This window comes from Frieseomelitta varia, unplaced genomic scaffold (genome assembly GCF_011392965.1).
Source record: "Frieseomelitta varia isolate USP_RPSP 00005682 unplaced genomic scaffold, Fvar_1.2 scaffold_163, whole genome shotgun sequence".
NCBI lineage: Eukaryota > Metazoa > Arthropoda > Insecta > Hymenoptera > Apidae > Frieseomelitta > Frieseomelitta varia.
In genome coordinates, this window is record NW_025109339.1 from 831939 (window position 1) to 850234 (window position 18296).

Consider the following 18296-nt stretch of genomic DNA (forward strand, 5'->3'; position numbering starts at 1 on the left):
CCCCCCCCCCCCCGTGGGTTAAATGATACACCGTCGATTGTACCGTTGGATGCGAGAAGACCCTCAGCGACACAGAAGCCAATTACAGACATTTGGGGCTCAGATGCTAGCGAGGTGCTCGATCCCATCTTTCAAACACAGCGGCGAGACTGCGCTGGAGTTCGCGGAGTCCGTCGATTATCGAACAACCCGTTACTTACACACGTGAATGAAACGGACAATGAAAGAAACCACGATAATCACCTCGATAGGCCTGCAGTCCTTGATCTTCTCAGCCAGTTCCTGAAAGCTGCCGCTAGAATAGGGCGCCTTGCCGAAAAGGCACTCGTACATGATCACGCCGACGCTCCACAAATCGACCCGCGCGTCGTACTTGTGTTTCAATAAGATTTCCGGCGCCATGTAAAGCGGAGAGCCGCGGATCGCGAACTTTTGCTCCGAATTCGAGAGATACTGAGCGAAACCGAAATCTAAATAAACGAATAAACGAACATAATGATGTAACTTGTTGTTGTTGTTGTTGTTGTTGTTGTTGTTGTTGTAAGTCGACGCTGTATGTCTCGTGGCGAATTCTATAGAATCAGAAGAAAGAAGAAGCGAGAGTTTAAGAACGTTGGAACGAACCTCCGACTTTTAACGTCAACTGCGGCCTTCGAGCGAGCAATAAATTTTGCGGCTTCAAGTCCATGTGGCAGACGTTGTTGTTGCGCAGGTATCGCAGGGCGAGCGCTAGCTGCTGCAAAAATCGGCGGCAAACTTTCTCGGGTAGCTTGTGCCTCCTCTTTATAAAACTCGACAGATCGCCGCCGTCGCAGTACTCCATCACGATGTATATGTGCCTGCGTTATGCCGAACGATGGATGATACACTTTTCTCCTCGCGTTGTTTAAATTAATCAGAGGATCATTACCATTTTTTCGAGTAGCGTAAAGGCCATTCTCCATTTGAGAGTTTCTTGCGACAGTATTCTCCATTTCTTTCTTCTTTCAAACAGTTGATCGATGCTCTCGGACGGTAACTCTCAGAGAAGTAGTATCCATTTGGTGAGAAATACTCTCGAGAGCAACTCGCAAATGGCGAAGGGCCTTAATGTCGGACGTTAATGAATCTTGCATTTGGAGATGAGATCAACATGTTTCTGTTCTGTGAAACTTCGCGAATTTCGAATGAAAATTAAAGTTATCCATAAACGTGACAGTGACATTCAAACCGCTTGGTGTTTCGCGTCGCGGATTGAAACTCGGCCTACGCGAGAGTTTATAATCCCCTAATTAGTTTAAACAATAATTCCGAATGCTAAATTCTAAATACGAAACAGCCAGTAATAAAAAAAAAAAGACTGTGCCGCCATCGTTCGAGAATGTAGACGACCAATCAAGATCGCGGATAATAATAACAAATACTGGAGCAGAGTGGGGCATTAATATTCTAAACATATTGAAAATACGTTTCATTTATTATTCTCTTAATCCCGCATATTCTATTTAACCCATTATAATAGAATATTCATGATAAAATAGTAGAATATTAAACAGATCTCGCTCATTATCCACCATTTCAGAAATGAAATCGCAAATAAATTTTAACCCCTCCCCCACCCGTACCTTCGTTAAAAATACATGTTTCTAGCATGATAGAATATTAATGCTCTACGAAATAATGGTAAAATGTTAATAATGGATTTCGCTTGTCTCAAAGATGAAACTGAAAATAAATCTTGAGCCCATGTGTTGACCACGTTGTCTACACACGCATACACGTGTACGTGATATTTTTGGCGTACATAGTTTTTTTTTTTTTTTCTTTGTGTCTTTTCTCTCTACTTCGAAATGCTGAACTTTTAACGGACTAACCCTTCGTCCCAAAAAAAATCCCTCATCTCGACGATATTCTCGTGGCGTAATATCTTCAGGAGATAGATCTCCGTGACGATATTATCGACAGCCGACTTGGAGAGTGACGATTTGTCTACAAGCTTGATTGCGACTACCTCTCGGCGTCCATCCTATAAAACGACCAACAATAGCATAGGGTTAGCCTCGCCTTGAGATAATGCTACTTTCGAGCGTCCTCATCTGGCCACCTCTCAATTCTGCGCTTAACATTCGTCGGTTCAATGTGTTCAGTCATTGAAACACATTGAAACAAGTTGCACTTGAATCGATGACCTACTACGAGATATTCTCACCGATCGCCGGGAAAAAGTAAGCGTAAGCGTTAGTTAGTGTGGTCTTGGTGTGAATGATCAGCCGGCGGAAACACGTGCGAATGCAAAAGGTGTTGATAATAATTGCAATTAACATCGCGAAGTTACATTGCGTGTATCAGGATTAACGATGATATTTTCCTTTTTTATTTTTTTTTTTTTTTTTTTTTCAAAAAAAAAAAAAAAAAAAAAAAAATTACTCTCTGGCGGTTCTTGATTTCTCAGAGAGATTCAGAAACATTATCCACGAGAGCATCTATGTTACGTCATAGTAGTGACATAGTAGTGTGATAATTTCACAATTGTCACACACACGAATCACATGATACAATATAATATCGCAGTGATATTATAATTACAAGCATTATATAATATAGTATACAATATAATATAAAATATAAATTTTATTAACATTAGATAATATAAAATATAAAGCCCTATATAATATAATACCACATTGCAATGATATTATAATTACAAGTAATATATAATATATAACGCAATATAATATAAAATATTTTAATATTAAATATACTGTTAAATATTAATTTTATTAACATTATATAAATATGAAGCATTATATAATATAATATCACATTGTGATGATATTATAATTATAAGCATTATATAATTATAGTATATAATATAATATAAAATATAAAGAATTATATAATATAATACCACATTGCAATAATATTATAATTACAAGCATTATATAATATAATATGTAATACAATGTAATATAAAATATAAATTTTATTAACATTATATGATATAAATATGAAGAATTATATAATATAATATCACATTGTAATCATATTATAATTGCAAGTATTAAATAATGTAAAATATAAAGCATTATAAAATATAATATCACATTGTGATGATATTATAATTATAAGCATTATATAATATAAAATATAAATTTTATTAACATTAGATAATATAAAATATAAAGCCTTATATAATATAATACCACATTGCAATGATATTACAATTACAAGCAATATATAATATAATATATAATGTAATATAATATAAAATATAAGTTTTATTAACATTAGATAATATAAAATATAAAGCCTTATATAATATAATATCACATTGCAATGATATTACAATTACAAGCAATATATAATATAATATATAATGTAACATAATGTAAAATATAAGTTTTATTAACATTATATGATATAAATAAAAAGCATTATAAAATATAATATCACATTGTGATGATATTATAATTATAAGCATTATATAATATAAAATATAAAGCCTTATATAATATAATACCACATTGCAATGATATTACAATTACAAGCAATATATAATATTATATATAATGTAATATAATGTAAAATATAAGTTTTATTAACATTATATGATATAAATATGAAGCATTATATAATATAACATCACATTGTGATGATATTATAATTATAAGCATTATATATACATAAAATATAAATTTTATTAACATTATATAATATAAAATATAAATCCATATATAATATAATACCACATTGCAATGATATTACAATTACAAGCAATATATAATGTAAAATATAAGTTTTATTAACATTATATGATATATATGATATAAATATGAAGCATTATATAATATAACATCACATTGCAATGATATTATAATTATAAGCATTATATAATGTAGTATACAATACGATATAATATAAAATATAAATTTTATTAACATTATATAATATAATGCCACATTGCAATGATATTATAATTACAAGCATAAACGGCATTTGGTATAAGCTAGCCTATTGATTTTCACTCGGTATTAACGATTTGCCTGTACATTTACACATACAGGAGAGGAAATATTAAACAGCGTCGTGTCATATAAATTGCGACACCGCGATGATTCATGCAAGCGCGACATTTAACAAAAGCGCGTCTACCTTCTCTCAATAATCACAAAATAATCGCTTATTACGTCGCTTATACTCCTTTTTTTCTCTCGTGGTATCGCTCGTTTGACGGAAGCCAAAAGAAAAAAAAAAAAAAAAAAAAAAAAAAAACAGGATTTCACTGCGAAAAAACCAAAAAAGTGCAATGGCGCGTAACTAACGAACGCGTTATTTGCCGATGAAAAAGTATATTGCTACGCCATGTGGTTGGCAAATCGTTCGATTACTGTCGAACGATTTCCCCGTTCGTTCCCCGGACCTACGGGGAAGAAGGTGACGCGTTCGCATAAATGATTTTATGGGCAGTGCATGCAAAGTGCATGCCCGCCGAGCCATCTGTTGCCCATTCTCCGCGCGTCAGGTGGAAAAATTTTACATTCTTTCGCCCGTTCGCCGATTATGGTTTCCGCGACGCGAATCGTAAACGCGTCGATGATCCTCGGGGGCTTTTCATAGCCGAAATCTCTCTGAACGCCTCTGTTAACCTTCGAATCCAGCGGATCTCGCCGTTTTAAACGAAACGTTAACACGTTGATTTATGTCAGACTTGTATACACGATGCTTTAAGGGGAGGAGAGAATTATTTAATTTTTGTATAACGTGGTGTTTAATTTTTAATCGTTGTATGACGAGATTTTTAATTTAAATTATTTAATTTTTGTTGACGTGTGGTGTTCAAGTCGAAATCTTCAATATCGTCGAGTAGTGTATATTTGGTTAGACAAGATGAAATTCGAAATTTTCCTCTTTTGACGATACTAATTTTTATTCTATTCATTCGAAACGTTTGAAGCACTCTGATCACCGACGACCACCACAGTTAATCGTCGAACAGTGAATTTTTTTTGTTTCGCAATACAATATTGTCTAGTAGATCAGAAACAAATTCAAAATTTGCTCGTTTTGTTTCGTTCGTCTGAAAAATTCGAAACATTCCGATCACCATTATGGCCCCCATCGGGGATCTACAGCTTCTTTCTTTAATCGTCGAACGGTGCATCTTTTTTGTTTCACAATATTGTCCAGTTGATCGAAATCAAATTCAAAGTTCAGGAACTTTTTTCAACGATGCTCGAAACACATTTGAAGCATTCCTGTCAGCGGCCACAATTAAGATCCCACGAATGAAGATCACACGATGTGACCAACGCATTCAAATTCTCCCTAGTTTGAATAAAAATTCCCACCTCGCAGCAAATAGAGTGCATTAGCATTTTTTACAACGCCTTACGTTCTCGAACCAACAGAGAAGAGAGGAGAAATTTTCTTTTTTCGAATTGGTTTCAGAGAGCATCGATCGCAAAGGGATCAAAGTTCGGATGGAAAAAGGTTGGAATCAGCTGCGACGAGACGATGCGAGCTGATGCGCGTTCCCATCGCGAAGACGTAAAGGGGAGGGGAGAGGGGTCTCTGCGATTGCGCGACCCCGTGATTTCCGTGGGCGTCCTCCTCGGGCTTCGATCACGCGAGCCCACCCTTCGTCGGCTCCGTTGCACATGTCGACACGCCTCTAGGAGTCGTCCGTCACCGTAAAAAGCGTCGGCACGAGGGTCTATCGCGGGGCCCGTCCAACGAGCTGAAGGAGAGAGAGAGAGAGAGAGAGAGAGAGGCTCGTGGCGAGACTAACAGCCACCCGGCCACCCCGGGGTTGCACCGGCTGCCAACGCATCCCTCGCGTGCACGGTGGTGCACACTTGACCCGACAAACGATGACATTCCTCTTTTTCATTTCGCTTCTTCTTCCTTCGACGACGCAACGATCTCGTAAATATCAGCGGCAGTTCCGCTGGCGAAAGGTCAGGGGATGAGGGTCGGGATTCGAATCATTATCGGCGCTCGCGCTACCTCCGCTTCCCCCCAAGGGGATGATGACTCTTTTCTTCTTTGCTTCAGCCTTCCTTCTTTCCTCTCGTTTCCCCACTCCACTTTTTTTTTCTGGGGCAACGCGGTGTTTGGAACATTGCTCGGAGGTTGGTATCGCGGATTTGTCAAGCAAGTGGGATTGAATGTTTCTTTTAACTGTCAAACGTTCTTAGATCATCGATATTCCAAGAAAGGAAAGACCGACGGAAGTGGTTATTCATTTTTTTTTTTTCTTTTCATTTATTTATCATAATGTGCAGTCCCTGGGATTTTCCTGTAGACCTGTATTTATAATGAAAAGTTCAGGTGTTAGTTTTTTAACTAGGCTAGACTTTAAACTATAATGAAAAGTTTAGGGTTAGTTAGTTATAACCTGCATTTATAATGAAAAGTTTAGGTGTTAGTTTTTTCTTTTTTTTTCTTTGTTTTAGTATGATTTACTGTGCGTGTGAGGCTGCAGGAGAATATTTTCGGAAAAGAACCTGCCGTTTTCGCGAAGAAGCCCGACAGAAGTTTGTTCGCCCTCGCTTATTCAACCTGGCAACTGATTGCGGACCATAACGAGCGACCGAACCCCGTATACGATAATATATTCGTCGCCTTTCTCTTCCTCTCGAACTCGTATATATATCGGTATATCATTGGATAGAAATTATTATTAATTATTATATAATAAACTTATCGTCTGTTTTGCCTGAGGAAATATTGCAATTTCGGGCCAAGTATCATAATCCGACGACTTTTGAACTTTCGACGCGCTCGCTTAGTCTACCAGCAGGTGTGGATCTACGAAAATTCGCGCGTAGATTTACAGTTCCGTGGCAAGAGGCACGAAGAAACGATGACGTTTAACCGTGCGCCGTATATTTCTTCGGCGGCAGCCGAAATGTGAACTGGGATATTCAGCGCGGGAATGAGCCCCCGGCAAAAAGACGACGCCGATGAAATATGCCGGTTCCCCGCGGTTTCCTGCGTTTTTTAATTCAACTGTATTCCCCGGCGCGGCCGGAGGAATCGGAAGGCGAGATACAAACTGCATATAATCGAATTTGCACCGGGGCAGATATCCTCACCATTGGGCGTTTCCATTACATCGACGGGTAATAAATTGCGCCACCCCTTGCCGCGTAAATACGTTTGAATTTATATCGGCTCGCTCTTGCCCCATTTACGCATATGGTTTCCCGGCCGGCGAATTTTTCGTACGGACGACGGGTCCGTGAATAGCGAATGAATATCATATATGTGTGTGCGAATAAGTTTTACAGCGTCTCTATTTTTTTTTTTTTTTTTTTAGGTTAGGTATAACGTGCAAGATTATGTTGACGTATAAGTCATACATTATAAGTTATAAGTTCTACGCTAACGTATAAGCGTTTTTTTCTTTAGGTTAGATCACGTATAATGTATAATTATATTAACGTATAAATTGTACGTTACGAGTTGTACATTAATATATAAGCGTTTTCTTCTTTTCTTTAGGTTAGATTATGTATAACCTAAAACGTACGGGTCCGTGAATAGTGAATGAATATCACTGTGTGCGAATAAGTTTCACAGCGTCTCTTTTTTTATTTTTTTAGGTTAGGTATGACGTGAAAGATTACGTTGACGTATAAGTCATATATTATAAGTTCTACGTTAACGTATAAGCGTTTTTTTCTTTAGGTTAGATTACGTATAATGTGTAATTATATTAACGTATAAATTGTACGTTATGAATTATAAATTATGAATTGTACATTAACGTATAAGCGTTTTCTTCTTTTCTTCAAGTTAGATTATGTATAACCTAAAATGTACGGGTCCGTGAATGAACGAATAAATCATTGTGTGTGTGTGTGTGTGAATAAGTTTTATAGCGTCTCTTTTTTTTATTTTTTTTTTTAGGTTAGGTTACATATAACGTGGAAAGATTACGTTAACGTATAAGTCATACATTATAAGTTATAAGTTCTACGTCTTTTTGGGTTAGATTACGTATAATGTATAATAATATTAACGTATAAATTGTACGTTATGAATTATAAGTTATGAGTTGTACATTAACATATAAGCGTTTTTTTCTTTTCTTTAGGTTAGATTATGTATAACCTAAAATTATATGTTAACGTATAAATTACAAGACAACTTATACATTAACTGTATAACTCACAATAACAATGTATAATTACGTAAATATAATATAAATTATACATTATGAATCATAAGTTATACGTTAACATACAAGCGTTTTCTTCTTTTTTCTTTTAGGTTGGATTATATATAACGTATAAATTATACGTTATAAATTATAAGTTATACATTAACATATAATTGGTTTCTTTTTTTTTAGGTTAGGTTACGTGTAATGTATGATTACGTTAAGCATAAATTATACGTTATAAGTTATAAGTTACAAGCTACAGGTTAACGTATAAATTATAAATTATAAGTTATATAATATACGTATAATAAGAAACGTTAGCGTAATTACGTTAACTTCCGAAATTTCCGGGGAAACGCTTGAAAACTCATTAGTTTGCACCTAACAATTGGGCGTTTAACGTTTGTTATCTTCGTTCATAAACATTCGAGCACTCGCCTTTTGTCGAAAATGACGAAAAATCTGAGATATGTTTTCCGACTTCAGAGTGCGAATTTTTTTCGAATTTCTGTCAAAACGTCAATTCGCCGATTCACGCGCGTAGGTGAAAAAAAGCGTCCTCGAATTCCCACAGACCGAGGCAGAGAACGGAGTATTCTGCGAGTGGCTAAAACCTGTTGAGAGGCAGTGTCTCAACGAACTCGCCGGCGGAAAGGAAACCGAACTAAATGAAACCTGACAGATTGTATTTCGGAATTCAACCGTTTTCGACGTAGCGCCACGCTACTGGTAGCTGCGACCGGCACCGAGTCGCCAAAAAGAAAAAAGAAAGAAATAATAAGCCGTTATTTTTCCATGGATCAGTTTTCGCAGCCGGTGTGGCGCAAAAACTGGCTGTCGCATTCACGCAGCTACAGCGAGCAGAACAAACGGAACAAACGATTGCTCGCGATTCGAAGAACGACAGAGGAGGAGGAGGAGGAGGAAGAATGGTAGTTTCGTTTCGAAACGAAAACAAGAAAAAAAAAAAAAGGGAAAAAAGAAAAAAGCGTAGGATCGGCGGAGATGCTTGACGATCCCGGGGCCGAGCGGGACGAGGCCAAGCGAGGCGATTTCTCGCGACAAGCGCCGCGACCAAAAAGCAGAAGTTAACACCAGATGTGCCATTGTGTCACGGACGTGCGGAAGCGTCGTCGGCCGCGACAGAGAGAGAGAGAGAGAGAGAGAGAGAGAGAGAGAGAGAGAGAGAGAGAGAAATAGAAAGAGAGGAGAGCGGGAAAAATCGGACTGAGACCGGGAGAGCGCGAATACGAGTAGTGGAGCAGGCGACTGGAAAAACCCGGCGCAGGAGTGGAAGAGTAGGGGAGGCGATGTCAGCTGGTTGGAAGAGCACGAGCGCAGAAAGAAAGAGAGGAGCAAGGGAGTTATCGGTAGTGTGTCTCGTGTGGTAAACAAAGAGAGACAGATATAAAAGAGAGACCAAGAGAGAGAGTAGTCTGGTGAAAGGGGCGCCTGCGTGGGTGTGCCTGCCGTCGTGGCATCGTAACCACCGACAGAACCCCTTCTTTCGTCGCTCGCAGCGACCTCTCTCCGCTCGCCGACCGAACTCCCTCCAGCTACCTCGTCATTTTGAATTCGGCTCCGTGCAATCCTCGGTGCACAAGCACGATCCCCCCCCCCCCCCCCCCGGCCTTCTGCCCCTGTGCTGTGAAAAGCAGCTCACAAAGCCCGACGACAGCTCCCTCTCATTGTCTCCTCGGCACCGGCCGAGATCTCTCAAACGGTTTGTACGGTTAAATGGGCTTAAACGACATACGCCCGCGCATTTGCGTGCACCGGTCCGTGCTCGCCTTTCTCTCCCTCTCTCTCTTTTTCTCTGAACCTTTCAGGTCCACGATTTCCCTTTCTCTCTCCAGCCGGGGATAATCAAAAGTAACGCGATCCCTGGAGATCGACTGTACCCGTACTCGTACCACGTATCGTGCACCGTGTGCACCACGGACTTATGACTTTGCCCGCTCGAATCGAGTGAACCAGTCGAGGGATAGAGGGTGTCTGGCAATCGCAGGGGTGATACGCTCTGCACGGACCAAGTATATGCTTGAAATCTTTTTTTTTCTTTTCTTCTTCTGGTTTTTTCCTTTGCGGATGTGTCTGTTCTTTTCTTCTTTTTTTTTTTTTTTTTTTTTTTTTTTTTTTTATTTTTACATGTAGTAAAAACGTGTCGGTGATTGTAACTGTGTGCGTTATATCACGCATCTTAAAATACTGTCACAGGCGTGCAATATACCGATAATCAGGCATGCTATGTTAAATGCTTGTGCATTGTGCCTTCTCTCTCTTTTATATATAAAGGCCAACTGTCAATGAAACGTAGTGACTAATACTCAGGGGCAATTAATCGTTTCGAAACTCGAGCGAATAAATTTACGTTTACGATATAGTAATTCACGTGGGTTGTGGAAGCTCTGCTGGCTTATCTCCAGATTTTATTTATCAGGCTCGTGACAGTTTCATTGATTAAGATTAAATCGATAACGCGTACTCGCGTTTATAAAATTGTACATATTACACGTTGCAAAAAGAAAATCTCTTATCGTGTAATTAATTCAAGTTATTGATTGACGTATGAATAACACGCTTGGGAAAAATAAAATGTATTGAAAAAAACATTTATCAATTACGACAACTACATATATACATAATTATCTCATTTGTCCCTTCCTGCGCCATTGCGGTTTTAATTGCATCGTGCGCAGCGCGCTTAAAATTCACAATAATCGCACGTGAAATATTCATTAATCTTTCATTGAATTCAAATTAATTCAAATCTATCAGGGATTAAGTCCTTAACTAGATGTAATCAGCATAAAAGTTGTTTAATTTGCATTGATATTAAAATTCCGCGATGAGGTCGTACGATCTGTATATGTATACGTCTCATAACCAAAAAAAAAAAAAAAGAAACGAGAGTAAAGTTAATCTAGTAAATTTAATTGTTATATAATAAAATCATTAGAAATATAATTAAATACATCATGCGATGTCTGCCTTGAAGCAATCATTTATTAACATAAAACAATATTATAACTTTTCTCAGAATAGCTAAAATACGCTTAGGTTTAAATTTAACTGCTAAATAACATTAACATTTAATATTATACGTATGAAGAAAAATAAAAAGAAAGATATACGGTGTATTACATGTGTGGCATCTGTTAACCTAGTTACGACACTGTCGTCATATGATTTGTGTATTCGCACCAAACCTCAAAATCACACGTACCTTTTTAAAAGCTTTGTAGACAGTCGCGTAACTTCCTGAGCCAATTTTTTCTAACAAAGAATAATCACTTACGCTGGGCAAACTCATTTTACCCGATGTAACTAATCCAGTTGGACATTTGTCCTGAATACTACTGCACCACGAGGTTAACTTAGCTTGACAGAACGCCGTGAGCTCTTTCACTTATCGTTTGTGCGTGCATTGGCGTAATATCTCGAGATTTTGAACGATTCCTTAAATTCCAACATCCCGCGTGTAGAGTGTATTACATACATATGTATCAAAATATAATTTATTTTCAACATTTATAACTTACACAAAACCAGTAACTTATTTGGAAATTATTACTTCAAGAACTTGCTACTGTTCCTGTATAAAATCAGTGTGTTTGTATTGTAGGAAATATTCGCGATTTGAAAGTCAAAACGTTCGTAATTGATTTACGACTAGTAAAATTTATCTAGGGAATTATTTCGAGAGGTTATAAAAATTGCAACTCCACGCCTGCGATCGTTATTATAAAATCTAATTATAAAATTGATAGATTCAACGTTGCAATGAAAATTTGAAAATTGTGCTTTCCGCGTAGTGACGCCCATGCGTGTCAGCTGTGCGTCGCATAAGAGGCTAACTTCAGGCAGTTGACCGAAGTTAGTAAAAACTGCACTCGGCAAGGAGACGTTTCGTCGTCGCGTCCCTCTTTAGATTCTCGATTCTCCGGACAGTATCACGTGAAATTTCATGTTGAGTTTCATCCATCGAGATTAACCCTATGATTGACAGGGAGTGCAAGAGGCAAATAGTATCGTGTGTTTAATATCGATAGAAGAAAAAGGAGAAAAAATCGTTGCGCGTGTACTGCCATGGACGTGACAGCAGTGTTCGAGCTATAAGCTCGTCCCTTCTTTCATGGCAAGCGGTGCATCCTAGATTAATTGATGGTTTTACACGATTAACCTGCTGTTTCGGTGAATTGTCCAGTGCAATGGCTGAAAAGATTATTGTGCATGGTAATATATTTGATAACGTACACTAGCATCGATATACGTATCTAGGCGTAAAGTGTATTTGGTGTTTCGTGGTCATTAAAATCCTCGAGTCTCATTAAAATCTTCACACGTTCAATGATATCAAAATAAACCTCCAGTATCATTTTAATATTTGTGAAAAATTGTGATATACTTTTGTCAAGTACACATAATATATATAGATATATGTGTCTATATATTATACGTGTATATGTAGTTCATTAATTTTTTCGATTTTCATACGTAGTTATCAAAAATGGGTTTATTCGTCTTATACATTTCTTATACATAGGAATAATCAGTTATGGGCAAAATGTTTCAGGAGTAGAAACTCGTTTTAATTAAGTCACGAACACGAGATGTCATCGTGTTTTTTTGCCCCCGATTTCTGATAGTACGACGTTTCGTACGACGAATTATATTTCGTTCTAAATCAATTTCTCACTCTCATCGGTGTGCAATTAGTCGTAATTATGTAAATCGACCGGAACTGTGCATAAAACAAACGGGCATTAAAACCCATTTAGAACGGAGAATCAACAGAAAGTAAAGAACAATTCTAAAATATCAGTTCGATAAACACAGTACGCCATTGGGCGGCATGTATATAGAAACGGATCTGATTGGCTAACAGCACGGTGGCTCGTTGGTCCGTTCGCCGTGAAACTAGCGTTCAGTGCATCAGCTGCCGGAGTTCAGCTCGGATGTTTTGGCAGCTGATTTTATTCTTGCTTATGTCGATGGCGAAAACATTCTGAAGTTCTCACTGTTCACTGTTCGTTTCGGGGGGAGTCGTTTAGTACCGTGATTGTAGATCTCGCGAGACATTGCAGACAATAAGTAGAGGGAAATACGCGGGCAAGTCTCTCGCTTTATTCGAGAAGTAGAGAACGATGACGTCATGTGTTCAACATAAGCTGTTTTCACTTTGTTCCGCTACAACAATATTCCGCGGGTGCAGGTGTGATACCTTATCGAACGAAAGTTGTGTTGAGAAATTCATCGAGTACAATACCAAACCGGTAAATACACTCGCATTCGTACTATTTCTTCCGTCTATGATTCAAGCCGCGAATTCAAATGAAAATGTGTCAGTGCATTGTTTTCGCTTGCACGTATACATCTACGTTTATTTTCAAGTAAAACAATGGTTTAATTGAATAAGTCAAGTGAACATTGACAACATCTGGTTTAAAGGTTAAAGTGCCAGATACGATGTAAATGGCATTTCTCTTCTTATGCAGGTACAAAGTATATAGAGTAAACAGATATATTAGTATTTCAATTAATAAACCGGAGGACTCGTGATGGATTCCGAGGAAGAAACATATGACGATGTCGATTCTGGCAATGAATCCAGTGGAGATGATGTTGACTTTGCAATGGAAATCGAGGCTGGTAACCCAAGAGAAAGGGCTACTGATGTTGACGACTATCCTTTTGAAGTGTTGTCAACAGAGGAAATAGTGCAGCATATGGTTGATTCTATTAAGGAAGTTAATACAGTTGTAGAAGTATGTTTCATTCATGAAAATCAATGGAAGTTTATTTTTTATCATAGTTATTACATAAATATGTGAAATATATTGTTCTTTGATTGTAGATACCAGCTACAACCACGCGTATTTTATTAAATCATTTCAAATGGGACAAGGAAAAATTAATGGAGCGCTTTTATGATGGTGATCAGGAAAAGTTGTTCGCTGAAGCACGAGTTGTGAATCCATTTAGGAAAGGTCCATTAATAAATAGAACTCAGTCTTCTCAAAGTTCATTGGTATATAAAATTTTATATCATTTTTGTAGTGTTTATGTCACTTATAAAAACATGATAAACATGTTTAAAACTTTCAGTCCAGAAGAACTTCGACAAATGGTACGGAAGAATGTGGGATTTGTTTTACCGTTCAGCCAACTGCAGTATGTGTATAAATAGATGAAAAGCACTAACTAATGTTAAAACCATCAGAATTTTAGGTATATGTACGTCTAATATATTTTAAAAAATACTTAGATGATGACTGGACTTGAGTGTGGACATCGTTTTTGTACTGGCTGCTGGGGAGAATATCTCACAACCAAAATTATGGAAGAAGGAGTCGGTCAAACTATTGCATGTGCGGCACATGCTTGTGACATTTTAGTTGATGATGCCAGTGTTATGCGTCTTGTAAAAGACTCTAAAGTGAAACTGAAATATCAACATTTAATAACAAATAGTTTTGTTGAAGTAAATATCTTTCACTCTCTTTTGTTCCGTTGAAAAATCATGTGACAACTATATTACATACAACCTTATTTTTATTATAGTGCAATAGGTTATTAAGGTGGTGTCCATCTCCAGATTGTAATAATGCTATAAAAGTGCAGTATGTAGAAGCAAGGCCGGTAACTTGCAAATGTGGACATACCTTCTGTTTCCATTGCGGAGAAAATTGGCATGATCCTGTAAAATGTCATTTATTGCGTAAATGGATAAAGAAGTGCGATGATGACTCTGAAACGTCAAACTGGATTGCCGCAAACACAAAAGAATGCCCGAAATGTAACGTCACGATTGAGAAAGATGGTGGATGCAATCATATGGTTTGCAAAAATCAAAATTGTAAAACTGACTTTTGTTGGGTGTGTCTCGGTCCGTGGGAACCACATGGTTCCAGCTGGTATAATTGTAATCGTTACGATGAAGAAGAGGCTAAAGCCGCGAGAGATGCTCAAGAAAAATCGCGATCTGCATTACAGAGATATCTATTTTACTGCAATAGATATATAAATCATATGCAATCATTAAAATTCGAAAGTAAACTGTATGCAAGTGTAAAAGAAAAAATGGAGGAGATGCAACAGCATAATATGTCATGGATTGAGGTAAAGTTACTTATAGTTAAATGCAAAAGCAGTGCTTTATAAAAACATTATTTTCAGGTACAATTTTTAAAGAAAGCAGTAGACATTTTGTGTTCCTGTAGACAAACTCTTATGTATACTTATGTTTTTGCTTATTACGTGCGAAAAAACAACCAATCTGTGATTTTTGAAGACAACCAAAAGGATCTAGAAGGCACCACAGAACGCCTTTCTGAATACCTTGAACGAGATATTACAAGCGAAAATCTTGCTGATATTAAACAAAAAGTTCAAGACAAATATAGGTAAGTCATTGGTCAATAAGTTCGTCTTTTTCTTTATTATTGTGATAACATAATATTCGACCAAGAATTAAATTTTAAAACACAGATTTCATGTATATGTGTTATTTTTATTTCAAGATATTGCGATAGTCGGAGGAAAGTGCTTTTGGAACATGTACATGAAGGTTATGAAAAAGATTGGTGGGACTACGTTGAGTAGAAATCTGAACCAACTTTGTTTTTTGGGCGTGCAAGACAAGGTTTCTTTCTTGACACTTTTGCCCCAGCTGTGATAAATCAAGAAAGCTGACAGGAAACAAAAAAAAAAATAGAGCATGTCACCAAGTGATTTACATGTTAGATATACTTTAAACGTAATATCTGTGGCAACACATATATCGTTATGAATTTTTGAATTTATTAAAATTGAATCCTATTACCATCAGGCTAATTGTAAAATACTTTCGTACTGTAATTAATGATGCTAATTTGCGCTTGCTGTGTGCTATTTGTCGTTACATATTTCAATCCCCCGTAAACATGTCTTGCAATGATATTTTCAAGTCTTAAATGAATTTTACATATAAATATCGAAATGATAAACAACGGTATGAAAAGAAATCGAACAGTGTGTTGCTGTATTGGTCAAAAAGGGATTTTCGAAAACTTGCTTAATATATTTTAATGCCATAGTATAATACATTGTACCTTTTCATATTACTATTCATAAAATTCTCTAGAAAAGTGTTATTTAATATCTATAAATGAAAAACTTCTTGAGAGTTCTCCAAATAGTACATGAAAAGGCTAATATAGAACTAGACTACCTTGATCTGTCTTTTATTATCAATCCTGTGCACTCAATTTATAAAGGGATAATTGGATATAACAGGATATATTGGTGCAGATAAGATTTATAAAATGTCTTACCATTTTTGCTCTGTTTTGGACAGTAATACGTCCAGGCTGTAACTGCCAATCTTTATGGAAAGTGATCATGTCGTCAGTAACGTGTGCAATCTCTAGCATTTTATTTTATTTTTTGTTAACGTGATTTCAATGATACATCCTTAAATGTTTTTTGTACTTTCAAAAATTAAAAAAAAAATTGAAAATTGGTTTACAAGTAAAAAATAAAGATATTTAAACTATTAACAAACTATATTTTCTTGTTATGTGGTATGTTATTAGAATCGAACATACAAAGTATTAAAAGGGTCCAATATTTGTAGAAATTAATAATTCTTCTTAGTTTTGGTATACCGAATAAGAATGAATATTATTTATTACTTTTAAAGTATAAAAATATCAAATATTTTTGTTCATTTCTTCGCTTAAAGAAGAAATTAATTACTTTCGTTTAAATTAACATAGGATTGTGGCTTTTTAAAAATTTATTTATTTCATGAAAGATATTCTCAATGCTGACGATATGTTTCATATATCATTAATCAAGTAATTGATGATTAATGATTGTGGTATGATGATCACTTACTGTTATATAAGTGGGGAACGAAATGAGTCCCATTTGTATAGTTATATAGTTATATATTCACACGTAAATGCATAATACATACTTATACATAGTTGTAATATCGATATTAGCAAACTTAAAGTAGATACATTTGAAGGTTTATTAAAAAAAAAAATTGTTGATTCTTACTATTATCCACGTTAGGATATAAAAATTAAAAGAAAATAAAAAAAAAAAAAAAACAATTGTTTTCTGTACAGTCACAAGATCTGAGTAGAAATAAGAAAAACTGTTAGATATATTCACAACAAATTATTCTCGAGTTTATGATTTTGTATTGTATGTTCATGTAATACATAAAGTTATAAACGATAATCAGGAAATCATATCTTTTTTTTTATATTCAAGTGTTAAAAAGCATTCAAAGAGGTTTAACAAATTTTGTCTAATTTGTACATCAATCAACTTATTATAATTTCTTAAAATCATTATGTATTTATTAAGACCTGTGCGATAAATTTGAGTAGTTGATTTTAGATATTTCAATTGTTAAACATATCTTTAAAAAAAAAGAAAGAAAATATATAATAAAATTAGACAGTGCTGAAATTTTTCGCTAGCAACAAGAATTTGATAAAAATGACAAAAGGTATTACTCGAAGAAGCGAATCCTCGGTTTTGCAAATTTTTTAATAGTTTTCAATAACCGGTAATATGTATACAGAGGTCGAAGTATTTTATTAGTAAAATATATCATCAATAAAATCATGTGTTTAATTTTCCAATCGAAAAATTATCACTAGTATTATTATTTGAAAGATGAAACAGAATATATTATAAATACTCTCATTACTAATCATGTATTTTAGAAATTTCTGTGGTTTGAAATAGTTTCATTTTGAGATCAAATAAAAAATAAATATATTTTGAGTAGTACGTAGACTGTATTTACGTTTGAATAAGTATGCTATTTTAAATAAAACTATATCAATATCTATTAAATATATTTTTTTTAATAACTCTAGAGCAAAAATATTAGTTCTTTTTTAAGATATCTTTTTTAGAATTGAACTTTTTTGGTAATACTACGATCTTTACACGAATTCTGTTTTCTCTTCAGTTTTTGCAAAGTACTATAATACATATAAACAAGTATATTTAAAAGTAATTGTTTTTGAAATTAATAGTGATTGTTGTTTAATATCTACTTATTGTTTATGTTATATATTAAGTTTTTATATTTTCCGTGATATATTTTATATTACGACATCGATAGCATTTAGAATGT

General features: G+C 35.5%; 2 protein-coding genes across 9 annotated transcripts in view; one reads left to right on the plus strand and one right to left on the minus strand.

Annotated features, from left to right (window-relative positions):
- LOC122538008 (serine/threonine-protein kinase ULK3) overlaps positions 1-11584 on the minus strand; it is a 17514-nt gene extending 5930 nt beyond the window's left edge. Inside the window, exons 1-4 of one of the 6 annotated variants that reach the window (XM_043671732.1) lie at positions 11448-11584; positions 1854-2005; positions 625-839; positions 244-470 (exon numbers count right to left, since the gene is read on the minus strand). In XM_043671732.1, coding sequence (XP_043527667.1) covers positions 244-470; positions 625-839; positions 1854-2005; positions 11448-11462 — 609 coding nt within the window. In that variant the 5' untranslated portion in view covers positions 11463-11584. Of the gene's footprint in view, positions 1-243; positions 471-624; positions 840-910; positions 1152-1853; positions 2006-11375 lie in introns of all 6 variants that reach the window. The other 5 variants (XM_043671726.1, XM_043671753.1, XM_043671744.1 and 2 more) reach the window with 5 other exon arrangements.
- A 432-nt stretch (positions 11585-12016) lies between these two features.
- LOC122537990 (E3 ubiquitin-protein ligase ariadne-1) lies at positions 12017-16170 on the plus strand. Of its 3 annotated transcripts, none has more exons than XM_043671704.1 (8): positions 12017-12385; positions 13648-13917; positions 14007-14180; positions 14258-14323; positions 14418-14633; positions 14714-15271; positions 15329-15555; positions 15673-16170. In XM_043671704.1, the coding sequence occupies exons 2-8, from the start codon at positions 13711-13713 to the stop codon at positions 15752-15754; spliced, it is 1530 nt and encodes a 509-aa protein (XP_043527639.1). In that variant the 5' UTR covers positions 12017-12385; positions 13648-13710; the 3' UTR covers positions 15755-16170. The 3 variants fall into 3 exon arrangements, with proteins under 3 accessions (XP_043527639.1, XP_043527656.1, XP_043527646.1); XM_043671721.1 differs by lacking the exon at positions 12017-12385 and adding an exon at positions 13042-13364; XM_043671711.1 differs by lacking the exon at positions 12017-12385 and adding an exon at positions 13043-13425.
- Positions 16171-18296: the final 2126 nt, after the last annotated feature.

Bases quoted from the DNA above. Each gene is read 5' to 3' on its own strand.
- LOC122537990 (XM_043671704.1), top strand. From the start codon at position 13,711: ATGGATTCCGAGGAAGAAACATATGACGATGTCGATTCTGGCAATGAA. The intron at 14,324-14,417 runs GTATGTGTATAA...AAAAATACTTAG, and splicing joins TTACCGTTCAGCCAACTGCA to ATGATGACTGGACTTGAGTG. The intron at 14,634-14,713 runs GTAAATATCTTT...TTTTTATTATAG, and splicing joins TAACAAATAGTTTTGTTGAA to TGCAATAGGTTATTAAGGTG.